The 13,976-nt window shown below is 45.4% G+C and overlaps 1 protein-coding gene across 1 annotated transcript in view; it reads left to right on the top strand.

The window, feature by feature from the left end:
* The window catches only part of ASMT (acetylserotonin O-methyltransferase), a 298,115-nt gene that overhangs the window by 34,573 nt on the left and 249,566 nt on the right, over positions 1–13,976 (top strand). Inside the window, exon 3 of the mRNA XM_078656057.1 lies at positions 10,409–10,477. Coding sequence (XP_078512183.1) covers positions 10,409–10,477 — 69 coding nt within the window. The remainder of the gene's footprint in view (positions 1–10,408; positions 10,478–13,976) is intronic.

Here is a 13,976-nt window from a genome sequence, read left to right as displayed (position 1 = left end):
GAAGAGAAGCCCGATTGTGCACAGCAAAGAACCCAGCGAGGAAGCACCATTAGTCATAGATACCTGGCCTGGAGGCCCCAGCAAGCAGTGGGGCCAGAGAGCTTCTCACATCGGCCACTGCACAACAAACAACCCCCCCCACCACCCTCACCCCGCCAGCGAAAGACTAAAATGGGAACCGGCTGATTTTAACTCAAAGGTCAGAATCCCTTGCCTGACCTCAAGATGGCTGCCACAGTGGTCCCTACCTCGACCATGAGAGTTGACACCAACCAGACCTCAAACAAATCCCCCTTCCGGCCTACCGATCAGGATACTGAATCTGTGAACCTACCTCTGACCGTGGAGACCTAGCTTTTTGGCCGATGCCCGTTGGAGCTACTTGATAGCTAAAGAGGAGATGGGCGATGGACTACCCCCTCGGCCGTCACCTACCCAGCCGGACTTTGGGCAGAAATTACTGCGTCTCTCCATTGTATTCTCCCTCCTACCCCTTTACTTCACACCCTTTATGCTCCATTTATCCCTCCTCTTTAATCTTGAATTATTTTCCCGTTGAGATCTAGCTGTTTGGCTGATGCCCGGTGGAGCTACCCGATAGCTATAGAGGAGATGGGCTGTGGACTTCCCCCTCGGCTGTGACCTACCGAGCCGGACTTTGGGCAGACTCTCCTTCGTCTCTCCATCCTATCTACCTCCTATCCCGTTACCCTTATAAACTCCATTTATTTAATCTTCTACGCTCTTGAAACGTTTTCCTAGTAACTGATGTAACTTGTAAGTGATGTAACTTTGTAAGTTTGTGGAACCTTATGTAAAGCGCTCTGATACCTCCGGGTCTAGCCAGCGCTGTATAAAACTCAAATAAATAAAAAAAAATCATTCCCATTCAGGCAACTGTGCACCGTACTAGAAACAAAGGCCCTGATTTAGAGTTTGTCGGACGAATACGCCATCACACATATGATAGGTATCCCATCCACCTTATTGCAAATGCCACAGGACGTAATGCACTTGTAGTAAGGCAGACAGGATATATGTCACATTTGGGACAGAGGAATCCATCTGCCAAACACTAAGCAAGGCCTAATTTGTTTGTAGCATCATTCATAATATGGACCAGTTGACCCAATCAAGGGCCTTCTCTGTGAACGGTAAGGCACCTGTAATTGCCATTTTTTGTGTGGATGTGCAGTGTTCATAATAGTAAACTAAATTAGCTCATACTCAACCATTGTTCAACCAAGGATGAAGCCGTTGTGCACTGATTATATACATCCAAAAAGCAGTGGTGTTAGACAATAGACCAGAAATTTGTCAGGACCCTTCCTATAGACATGCAATAATGATACTGGTTATTAGGATGTGCAAAGCAATAAATCTTTTTTCCATTTAGTAGTCAAACTAGCCTACTTCCCCTTTGGTGGAATACATGTGTTGAAATGGTTTATAGAATTTAGTGTATTTCTCTTTCTTTATATCTAGCAGATTCAGCATTCAGAATTTGAACAAGATCTGAGATTAGCACTTGCCAGTTTGCCAGTTTCAATTGCTACAATGGGAGAAACTCATAGTGTTGGACCAGTGGAGCATTCAATGATGTCATGTTCAAGGAATAAATGAAGTGCCTTTTTAACTGCCTCTTGCAAGTGAAACGTAATTCTTCTGTGTATTTGTGCAACAAGATGAACATACTCTTTTATGTTTAACATTATTTTCATTGTTTTGAGTTTTCATAACATGTGAAATAATGAAGGAAATTGACTTATAATTTCAAGATGGGCATTCATGTTGTAGTTCACTGATGTCAGTCCCATATCAGCAGCAGTGTTGAAATTCAGCAATCGAGCACTTGAAGATGTTACTTGAAGTACATGTCTAGAGGCTTGTTCCACAGTTTTCTTATGTTTGATTGTGGCTATAAACAAACCTTGACTCTATAAGGGAGTTGGGGCAGCTCGTGCAGTCTTTGACTGCGTAAGTTGAGGTAACAGAGATAACTCTTGATACATCTCCTCAAGCATGATATTTATCGATGCACGGCTATCAGTTATGAACGGTATCGAATATTCATTTTTCTTTAGAGTGTTCTTCAGACAATATTTGAATGTTTCTGGTGCTTTTTCCTGTCGATTTTTCTTTACTTTGAATTTTTCCTCACATCTGACTGGTCCCACATGTGCATGTCTTTCTGAAGTAAATATCGTCATTCTGCAATTATCCTTGTCACTTTCGCTAGAGACTGATACTGAGGAACTCTTCGTCGATGATTTAGATGGCAATCGACTTTGTTTTGTGTTGATTTGCCTCTGTTGTTTTGAACGCTTTGCCTTGTAGGAGTGTGTCGAACGTAGCCAAGGTAGGGTTCGGTCAACCATTTTGTCTTCACGCTGTGACGCACTTACTTTTCTCTTCGCCTTGCAAGTCGTCCCAAAATGATTTGCTTTACCACAGCTGATGTATATTTGTTTGATTCAGGGACATTTGTCTTCATGTGGCAATGACAGTCCACATCTGTAACACCTTTTCTTCTTCTGCGGAAACATCACCTTGTGTCCCCCAGCCTTATACCTAGGTGTACTCATCATGTGTATGACTGACTCACTTTGGGTGCCTTGGGCTGGAGGATCAGCACGTTCTTCCGTGCTTCAGCATTTGTTGTTGAAAGGAATGTAACAGACATCCATCGATCACTCTGAGTAGGGTAGCTTCCTCATCATTAAACTCATTGAACCTACATTGCTTCACCAGAACATCCAGTCTCTCAAAACACTAATCCACGGTTTCACCTGATCTCTGGCGTTCTTGACTGAATATCTATCTGTCATAATGCACATTTGACACTGGATTAAATTTGACATTCAAGGCTGCTCTAATTTGATCAAAGACTGAAAGACGTGCCAACAATGTGAGCCTACTACTGAGGAGTATCGATCTTGTCAATGCTGCAAGAGTAATGTGACTGCGATCAGTTCCAATGGCAAATTAGCACAGGATTATATTTGACTCTTTCCAAACCTATCTGAAAGCCGGTGGTTCATGCTCTATTTAATTCCAAGCCAAAATACGCAAGGTTCATCAATGAATAAATCGATGCTCAGTCAGAACGATCACTTTCATACCTGCAGATTGGACCGTGTCTCAGCCCTGATGAAAATCCCTTAACCTTTCCGGGGATTAGAAACATGTTGGCATTTCCTCTTATGCACAAGGGTGTTCGAATTAATCACAGACTCTTGAGAGGGTATTTGTACATAGATATGTACCCACAAAGACTTCTTTTCTCCCCCTTGGATAGCGTCTCTCCAAATGTAGCCAAGCATAGGGCTGTATGAGAGAGCTCAGTGTCTTATTAATGTGTTAAAAACATGCTGGTGTAATTGTTCATATCTACTCTAATGCATTAAGTATATGTTTCACTGTTTTCTTGTTTTCGACAATCACACATGTTCATTGTATTTTTGCAATTTTTCATTTGAATCTTGTGTATCTTTGAATGCCGCGGCTATCATTTAAATGCTTTTACGAAATGTGTTAATCATGCCGAAATGATTAAGCAAGGGCCAAAGCCTAAATACATTGGCCCTTAGTCTGCTGAAATAAATAGCAGTATCTAAAAATTGGCAGCCAGGTCTCTTGATTCTTTACACTACTTTGATCATACAGCACTTCACCTTCTTTTGGGATCTTTTTCAAGGCTTCTTTCACTCCACACCTGCCATGTTCTTCAGATACTATATAATCTTTTTAATCTATTCCATGTAAGAAACGTTCAGAAGTCTCCATCCATGCAGTCCATCTATTTCCAATATTGTGTTTCTTGGCAGTATCAAATGCAGAGGGTGGTTTAAAGAATGCATCAGCAGTATACACATGAGTGGACAATAGTGATATATCAGGTGCTTCTTGTGGAAATGTATTAAGCAGAGCTTTTCAAGTGGCTTGTGATGTGCTGGCTTCGGGGTCAGCCTTAATGACTTTTGGAGCGTGGATCTCACTCTGACTCCCCATCGGAGCTCCTTACTTTAGGGCAGTTTAGGGAGTTATTCTGAGCCCCTATGCGGCAGCTTCGGTGGTGGGTCATTTTGTCTGGGGACTGCTGCGCTAGCACAACCCTGAGTGAGTGAGTGAATCATGGTATTTGTAAAGCGCACTAATGCCCAGGCATCTTGGCGCTGTGCAAGGTAACTGAGATATGCGCTACCATTGTCCTATCGAGTAAAAAGCCAAGTCTTGACTTCCTTCCTGAACCTTCTGTGGTTGGAGATTTGTCTTAGCTGCTGAGGTAAGGAGTTCCAGAGCCTCGAGGCCAAATGGGAGAAGCCCTTCCCACCCCAGCGTTGTCTTATGATCTTAGAGACCATAGCCAGCCCTTGCGAGGCAGACCTCAGGGGTCGGGTTGGCATGTACCTTATGAATAGATGTTGAAGATCTGAGGCCCCCACACCAGCCAAGGCCCTGTGCACCAAACAAAGCGCTTTGAAATCTATCCGCCTCTGAACAGGGAGCCAATGTAGCTGCCTAATGACCTGTGATGTGGAATTATATTTAGGCAGATGGAGGAGCATCCTGGCTGCTGCATTCTGAATTGACTGCATCTTGGCCAGTTGAGCACAACCTGCTCCTGGATAGAGAGCGTTTCCATAGTCTAATCTGGAAAAGATAGTGGCGATTATAACCGTTTTCCTAAGATGGTAAGGAATAAACAGCAGGATCTTTCTCAGCCCCTTAAGCATGTAAAAACAGGCAGAAACCACCTGATTCACCTGGGGCTTCCATGACAGATCTTCATCAAAGATGAACCCCAGGTTCCTTGCTTTCGGCACTGGGACCGGACAGACTCCTGCAGATATAGGCCCCCAATTATGGTTCCAGATAGACTCTTTCTGTCCGAACTCAAGGACTTCCATCTTTTCAGTGTTCAATTTTAGAAAGTTCAAGTTCATCCATTGCATGACTTCAGACATACACAAGGCGAAGTCAACAGCCATGGAATCCACAGAGTGGGGCACAGAAATGATCAGCTGAGTGTCATCAGCATATGACACCAGCTTGAAGCCTAGATTCTTTATTCTCTTGGCCAGGGGGGGGACATAGATGTTAAACAGGGTGGGCGATAGCGCCGAACCCTGGGGAACTCATCCTGGAAGGGAAAATTTGTCTGACTGATGTCCGTTCCAACAGATGACTTGTTCCCTGTCAGACAGGAAGGAGGAGAGGAGATCTAACGCTAGGCCTTTGACACCAATATCCTGCAGCCGTTGGATAAGTACCTCATGGTTTACGGTGTCAAAGGTCGCTGTAAGATCCAGCAGAACCAATGTGACCCTGCCTCCCTCATCCATCCCCTTCCGAATCTCCTCAGCTGCCATCAGTAGAGCAGTTTCCGTAGAATGATTCACATGGAAGCCATGCTGGGTACTATCAAGAATATGCCATGTCTCAAGATAGGACGATAGCTCCCCATTCATGGCTTTCTCCACTAGCTTGGCTGGCAGCAGCAGGCAGGCGATGGGACGATAGCTCTTCTCATTAGAGGGTTCTAACTTGGACTTCTTGAGCAATGGCCGGATACAGGCCTTTTTCCAGGCTAATGGAAAGATTCCAGAGTTCAGGACCTGATTCAGTACCCGCAGTATTAAGCCGCTAATCTCTGCCGGTGCCAGGTGGAACACGGAAGGTGGACAGGGGTCCAGTGGAGAGCCTGACTTAGTGGCCAGTAGAAGATCAGCCAGTGCGTTCTCATCCAATGGGGAGAACATAGAAAGGTCAATTTGTGCATTACAAATGCCATTGCACCCACTCAGCTCGACCTGTGCACTGTCCGCTGCTCTGGATAGATCATTGTACATGGATTGGACCTTATTCTGGAAATAGGACGCCATCTTATCCGTGAATACTTTGTCTGGGTTTAAAGGTCGCCCCCCGTGGACAGCTCAATAAGGAATTAACGGTGGAAAATAATTCTCTATTAGAGTGAGCGGCATCTTGGATCTTCCTGGAATAATAGGAAGTTTTCGCCTGAATTATTAACTTCTTATAGTCCTCTAGTACAGCACAGTACGTTTTCTTCTGGGATGGATCATAATTCATTCTCCAGACCCGCTCTTGCTGTCTGCATTTGATTTTAGCGGTTTTTAGAACGGATGAATACCACGGGGCAGACACCCATTTTTGCCGCACTCTAAATGCCTCCTGGTTGGCGATATTAAGAAGGCTGGTTTGGAGAGCCATAGCCGCCTGGTTTGCATCTGAGCAGGGTGCTACTCTTTCCTCAAGAGCACCCAATAGGTCCGAGCTGGTAACTGACTTCCAGGCCTGATATTTCCTGGGGGGAGACCTGAGTCGCCTTCTGTGAGGGGAGTAAATGAGCAGAATGGTGAAGAACATGGCAAAATGATCAGACCAAAGCATTGGTTTTACATTATTTTTTTTCAGCAAGGGGCATGTTCGTACAGATGCCATCCAGAGTATGGCCTGCCAACTGGGTAGGTTCATTAACTATCTGCTTAAGATCATGACAGGAGAATATGTCCAGGAGATTGACCGTCTCCCCGTTATTTGTGTCCTCCAAATGATAATTAAAATCTCCCAGGATTGTATAATGGTCGTGCTCAAGAGAGTTTTCAAGGTGAGTTTGAATTGCCTCTAAGAACAGGGCTCCCAGGCCTTGGGGCCTGTAGATTAATAAGCCAGAGAATGAGGAGGTATTATCTGACTTCGGAGTAAAGCTCATTGCCTCTGCACACTTGAGACTCTGCGGAGTAGGCTGCAGCGTTAAGAAGGATCTATGGATTATGGCTAGGCCACCTCCCCTACCTTCAGCTCGATTGATGTTTTGCAACTGTGTAGCCTAAAGGCACAGCGATATTCCAATCAGGGTCACTGCTGTCGTTGGCCCAGGTCTCTGTAAGGAATAATACATCCGGGTCTTCTGTTTGTATTAGACACTCAAGTTGATATTTGTGTCTGGCCCTCGATCTAACATTAAGTAACAGACAGCTGATTGCCCTGTTGTTCTTCTTCACTGGCTTAGTATCGACCTTTGGGTTATTCTGAAAGGGAGGATCCCGGCAGGTCCGTGACATAGTGTATGGTCCCTGCCAGGGCTCTCCGTTCCGAACACTTCCGCTCCCAGACCCGGTCAGCATATCGCTGACATGGTGATTACCCATCCCTGTGTTAAATTTTATGAGGGAATCTTTAGTGTAAGTTGTTCTGAGGAGCGGACCAGGGGGTATGGCGCAAGGCGCAGTCCGGGCGCTGACGGGCGCAGACGGGCTTGCCTTTGGCGCGCCCGCTGCGCTCGCCTGCTGCGTGGTTGGTGCATCACTGTTTATATGCAGGCCGGGGGAGGAGCTGCCAGGCGAACCCGTAACTGGAACGCTACTCTTCAGGTGGGTCGGTGAAAAAAGCCGAGCCCCGCGTTAGCGATTCCAGTCCGGTTCAAGACCTGGTAAGTAATTGAGTGGGAAGATTTAAAAATGCAGCAAACTGCAAAACAGTAGGCGCAACAAAAGAAAAACAAAATAAAGCTTTAAAAACAAAGGGCAATTCGATCAGCAGCAGCCCCGGTTACCTTACGACCGCGCTGATGCTGGCAGTCTGCTTATATGCAGGCTGGGGGAGGAGCTGCCAGGCGAACCCGGAACTGGAACGCTACTCTTCAGGCGGGTCGGTGAAAGAAGCCGAGCCCCGCATTAGCGATTCCAGTCCGGTTCGAGACCTGGTAAGTAATTGAGTGGGAAGATTTAAAAAAGCAGCAAACTGCAAAACAGTAGGCGCAACAAAAGAAAACCAAAATAAAGCTTTAAAAACAAAGGGCAATTCGATCAGCAGCAGCCCCGGTTACCTTACGGCCATGCTGATGCTGGCAGTCTGCTTATATGCAGGCTGGGGGAGGAGCTGCCAGGCGAACCGGGAACTGGAACGCTACTCTTCAGGAGGGACGGTGAAAGAAGCCGAGCCCCGCGTTAGCGATTCCAGTCCGGTTCGAGATCTGGTAAGTAATTGAGTGGGAAGATTTAAAGATTGCAGCAAACTGCAAAACAGTAGGCACAACGAATGAAAACCAAAATAAAGCTTTAAAAACAAAGGGCAATTCGATCAGAAGCAGCCCCGGTTACCTTACGGCCGCCCTGATGCTGGCAGTCTGCTTATATGCAGGCTGGGGGAGGAGCTGCCAGGCGAACCCGGAACTTGAACACTACTCTTCAGGCGGGTCAGTGAAAGAAGCCGAGCCCCACGTTAGCGATTCCAGTCTGGTTCGAGACCTGGTAAGTAATTGAGTGGGAAGATTTAAAAATGCAGCAAACTGACCCTGACTCTCCTTCTGGGACCTGCTGTGTAGCACATTATTGAACGATGATTCATTAATTTGTTTTGGTAAGTAGATGAACCTTGTATACCATTAGTCCATGAAAGCAGATAACGTTATGATATTTAGTCAGCTTGAGCCTAAATGTTTCTTCACAAGCACCTGGTTACATCATACTTTAGCATTCTTTCTCCATTTAGCATATGGTATTCATTTGCGTAATGGCGCTGTACCTTTTATTTGCGGCTGTTTCATTCAGTACCTGGCCACTGACATGTCGGCTTTCAATGTTGCTTACTTTTATTTGTTTTATGAAGGCTGCGTAGTCTTCTACACTTAGACTGTGACACATGTGGCACGCACAAGCACTTTGCTGGATTACGGCAAACTCTCTGGAAGAGCGCTTTCAGTGTACTTGCTTCATATCCCCTTTCTCGTCGCTAGTTGTAGCGTCCTACCAGCTGCGGTACCTGCCAATAACCACACCACATGCGGAGAGTAGTTGTGCACGTCTTTATTCTGCTGTGTGGAAGTCAGAACTCAACATTCTAAGCCTGTCTTCAACTTACCCCTCCAGCAATTAAGTCACAGGTGCACGGTGTACAGTACAAACCAACAGATTTCCAGCGTTCCTTTATTAGCAAGATACTACAAATAGTAAGCAAAAGACTCTCTTGAATAAAGTCATAATTTCCTTTATTTCTAGCAAAGTATTGCACAGGGGTTTGGAAATAAATTACTTTGGCTACTTGGTTTTGCAGCTTTTTTTTATCATTCTTCAGAGCTGTGGTCCATACAAGATTACAGTGGTCCAGCCTCCTGAATATTAAAGCTTGCCCTATGTAGTGTGGTTTGATAAGAAAGAATGACACCCTGGATAAGAGAACTGGCCGATTTTGCCAAGTGAGCCACTAACTTTTTGCGGTCCACAGTGTTGCTAGCCACACACAGGTCAAGAAGGATCTAAATTAATGAGCAAACCACATCCAATGGTAATAGCAGATCTCTAATAATGAATGGAAATGAATTTTTGTAGTTGTCATGTAACCTCTATTTCAACAGTCTTGCCAATAAAGGCCAGGTTGTAGGTTACAGGTTTTAGAGAGCTGGCCAATTGTTTGTTCAGTTTAGGAGTAAATATGGCATATATTATAGAGCCTATGACCACTCCTTGTTGTAAACAAACCTTTAACATATTTGTTATCTCCTGGCCAAGCACAAAGAAGTGGAGTCTCATCATATTTTTCACTGCAAATCTCTAAAATAGGGCAGATCGTGTAAACCTGAGATGCTGACGTGCATGTCCTAATTTGTTACGGAGAAAATATTGTGATCTAAGACCCAAAGTGTGGCTTGAAACCTTAATGTTAACGTTGTAATAGACGCGTTCAAAATCTGCATGATTATTGACAACCTGGGGCAAGTTGGTGGAACAGTTTATGGTGGTGAAAGTCATCTACCCTCTAGAACCTTCAAAGAAACATATATTAAGCTGTTGTTGTTTTCCATGCATCACCCTAAATTTAAACCAAATCTAGTTTTGATCAAGAATACTCATTGACGTAATGCTCAAAATTCGATTTTCAATTCCAATTAACCTCTTTACCTTCAACTTTTCCGTGAGATAAACCTCATTTACTGTTAAGTCTACCTATCCCAGTGCAACTTGGGCAATTCAGAGCTAGGATCCAGAGACCCACATACATTGACAGGTCACGATAGGTCACTGCCTCGTGACAACACTTAGAGCAAGCCCATACATAGGAAACGTATATACAGCAGTTAATGTAATATGGACCACGGCCATACGGCGTCAGGCAAGGCACAATCTTAGAGATCATTAGTCATCACATCTGTGCTTCATATAATTAACATTAAAACGAGCTGGAAACAAGTTAAATGTTTGGTTGGTGTATCCAAGGGAAATGAAATATATGCTTTACTCAGACTTGACAAAATACAAGAAATAGTGTAGCGTGCTGGTTGCTAATTACAAATCGTAACCTTTCCCTTCCAATCTTTTTATGTACTTAATTTATAGTACTGGAAATAAATGTGAGAGGAAACCCACTGGTTATCGTTTTCTTTCAGGGAGGGGACATGTCAACATGAAAGAGCATTTGGGACATCATCACAAGACATGTTTGAAGCACTTTATAGGTATGGTGATTGCATTGTGTCACTGACTTGTGCAGAAATGTATTTTTTCTCGAAGAATCTTTATATTAGTTGCTTGTGTTTCTTTTACTGATTCATGTTGTTGCAAGGTTTAATATTTAAGTTAATTAGCTGCTTTTCTTTGCATACGCTGTGCAATGACGACACAATGAACAAAGCAATTTAGGTTGAACTTAGAGGCTCAAATGTTTGATTATCAAGTGGAAATGCACATTGAGTATTCAAAAAATAGGAATTTAGACCCAGAAAGGGATTTAATCACATATATTCGACAAATGCATGTTGTAAAAATATACGTGAGTGCGTCTGTGTGAAATTAGCAAGAACTCATGGCAGACACAAGTGGGATAAAAGTAAACCGTAGTTTATTTGCTCTGACACAGCGTAGGAGTAGAACGACCCCAGCCACAACAGGTGACAGCTTCACTGTGACTCTGCGGCGCTCGCCTTGGAACCCTGGTCGCGGTGACATTCTAAGTGATGTCACCGCAAGCAGTTCCATTGTAAGCCAAGCGGCCGAGGAGGGGGGGCGGACTGCAGAGGAAGATACCACACATCCCCCTTCCGTACAGAATGAAACATCAGAAGAGAAACATAAGAAAACAGGTGTACAACAGAAAGCTATATCATCACATATTGCTCAAAATGTCTGGGCGGTCTGGTCACTCTCCGGCTTGTCCTATCATCTGGGTGAAGGACCGTCCCCTGTTCCCTGGGAGGGAAACCTTTGCTCTTCTCGGAATTGTTTGCATACCCTCCTTCCCTACAGGAATCCTGCCCGGGGGGGGTGATACCTCACAACTCTTCCCAGGTTCCAGATCTTTCCTTCCTGGGTTTTTACAGCATTCCTAAACAATTTTGTAATCTTAGTGGGCCTACTGTATTCAGACCAACTTGCCCTGCCAGTGGGTGTCCTGATCTTAATATCGTCTCCGACCTTGAACCCTGCTTCATGCGTTGAGTGGAGTCTGTCAAACCTTTCTTTCCTCTCAACAACTGCTTCCCTCTGTCTCTCTAGTCCTTCCGCTTCTTTGGAGTGGTCTGACCGTCCCTTGTGCCACTCCATCCAGCCAGGCGACAGTTTTGTGTTGGGTATTCTCGCTCGGAGCAACTCAAAAGGGATGATACCTGTTGTTTGGTGGGGGGTAAACCTGTATGCTTCTACCCGTCTCCACACTTCTTCCTTCCAGCTCACCCCGCTGGTTTTGGCCAACTGAATGCTCTCTTTGAGCGTCTTGTTGAAGCGCTCGACCATGCCATTGGTACAAAGCACAACGTTTGTGTGTGATCCCCCTCTCCTCAAGGAAGTCTTCCATTTCTTTCGAACACAGTTGCACTGAATAACTCTCGTAGAAATTCAATGACGGTCTTCGTTGTGATTTCGCTTACAACTTTTACTTCCGGCCATCTGGAGTACAGATCCATGAGCACCAGAATGTACGGCGTGCGCACTTCACCCGTCAGCGGGCCAACGATGTCCAACGCCAACTCTTCCCAAGGTCCTGATGGGGGTGGCCTACACACCATCGGAGGCGTGAGTTGCTTCAGCACTTTGTCACTGATGCTGCACGGGATGCAGTCTCTTACTTTTCTTTCAATGGCGAGGTCCATGCGCGGCCACCAGTAGTCTTCTTTCAATCTTTGTTTGGTCTTGGTGATGCCTAAGTGGCCATCATGAGCCATGTCCACCAGGTCTTCCCTCACGGCCGTGGGGGGTACCAACCTTGTACCCCTGAACAGGCAATTGTCAACCACAGACAGCTCATCTTTGACAATCCAGAATGGCCGTAGAGCGTCATTTCGCTTATCTTCAGGTTTCCATTTGCTTTTTGCTCTTTTGCACACTACATCAAGACCTCGTCAGATCTCAGTGCTTCTTTCCACGTTTCTTCTCCGATGGCTCTCTGAATTATGGCACACACATTTTCCTCTTGGTAGTCTTCAATTTCCTCTTCCACATTTCCCTTCGCTTCGTTCTCATCATTTTCCCTTACCAGTCTTGACAAACAATCTGCGGCGAGATTTTTTGTTCCAGGGACATATTCAACACGGAATGTGTATTCTTGGAGACTTATAACCCAGCGCCTGATCCTGCTGGAGATCGCATCCAGGCCCTTCTTGCCGAAAACCTCCACCAATGGCTTGTGGTCTGTCCGAATAATGAACTTCGTGCCCCATAGAAAGTCTCTGAATTTGCCCAAAGCCCAGAACACCGCCAAGGCCTCTCTTTCTATGACGGAGTAGCTGCTCTCTGACTTCTGTAGAGATCTTGAGGCGAAAGCTATCGTTTCTTCTCTGCCTGTTCCTACTTGGGTGAGGACCGTCCCTAGCCCCTTGGCACTTGCGTTGGTGGTGACTACAGTCACATGACTGGGTATGAAAGATTGAAGGCTGGGTGCTTCTGCGAGTGCGTTCTTCACGTCCTCAAACTCTCTTTGGCACTCGTCACACCATTTGAACACTGCGTCTTTTTTTAGTAGCTGTCGCATCGCAAATGTCCTTCCTGCAAAGTTCCGTATGAATTTGCTGTAGAATTCCAGCATTCCCATGAAGGACTTGATTTCTTCCTTGCTCTTCGGGGGCACCAAGTTTGTAATGGTGTTCTGGAGCTCTGTTTTCGGACGGATTCCCTCTGCTGTTACTTTATGTCCCAAAAAGTTTAGTTCTTTGCAGCCAAACACACACTTTTCTCTTCTCAAAGTTAATCCTTGCGACCTAAACCTGGACAGCACTTGTCTCAACCTCTTGTCGTGTTCCTCATGGTCTTTGGCGAACACCAGTACATCATCCTGGTAACATAGGATGCCAGGGATTTCTCTCAAGATGTTCCCCATGATTCTCTGGAACACGGCTGCCGCCGATACCAAACCGAAAGGCATCCTCCTGAACTTGAATGCGCCCATGGGCGTAACAAATGCCGTGAGTTCTTGCGACTCCTCGTGCAGCTTGATCTGAAAATAAGCAGAGGTAAGGTCAAGTGTGGAGAAGACCCTCGCGCCCTCTAGCATACTCATCATCTGGGTAATGTTGGGCAGTGGAAACCGGTCGACCACAACCTCCTTGTTCAAAGCTCTAAGGTCGATGCACAACCGAACTGACCCATCCTTTTTCTGGGCTGCTACAATAGGCGCAAGCCACTCTGTCGCTTCCACCGGTTCGATGACTCCTGCCTTGCACAGTTTCTCCAATTCAGCCTTCACCGCTTCTTGGATGGCAATGGTTAGCTTCCTTACCTTGGCTACCACTGGCTTTGCGTTTTCCTTCAGTTTGATCTTGTGGCAGTAATTCTTCAAGCACCCAAGTTCTTCACTAAATACTTCTTTAAACTCTGTCACCAAATCTTCCTTTGACTCTTGTACCTCTTGTATCAGGATTTGGGGATTGCTATTAGGATTGAGATAGACCCCCAACTCTTTCTGTGCCTGCCAACCCAGGATGTTGTCTCCGATTGTAGATACATAGACCTTGGACACTGTTGTCC

The sequence above is a fragment of the Lissotriton helveticus genome, chromosome 8, assembly GCF_964261635.1.
Source record: "Lissotriton helveticus chromosome 8, aLisHel1.1, whole genome shotgun sequence".
In the NCBI taxonomy this organism is placed as follows: Eukaryota; Metazoa; Chordata; class Amphibia; order Caudata; family Salamandridae; genus Lissotriton; species Lissotriton helveticus.
This window is presented reverse-complemented; position numbering and strand designations above follow the sequence as displayed.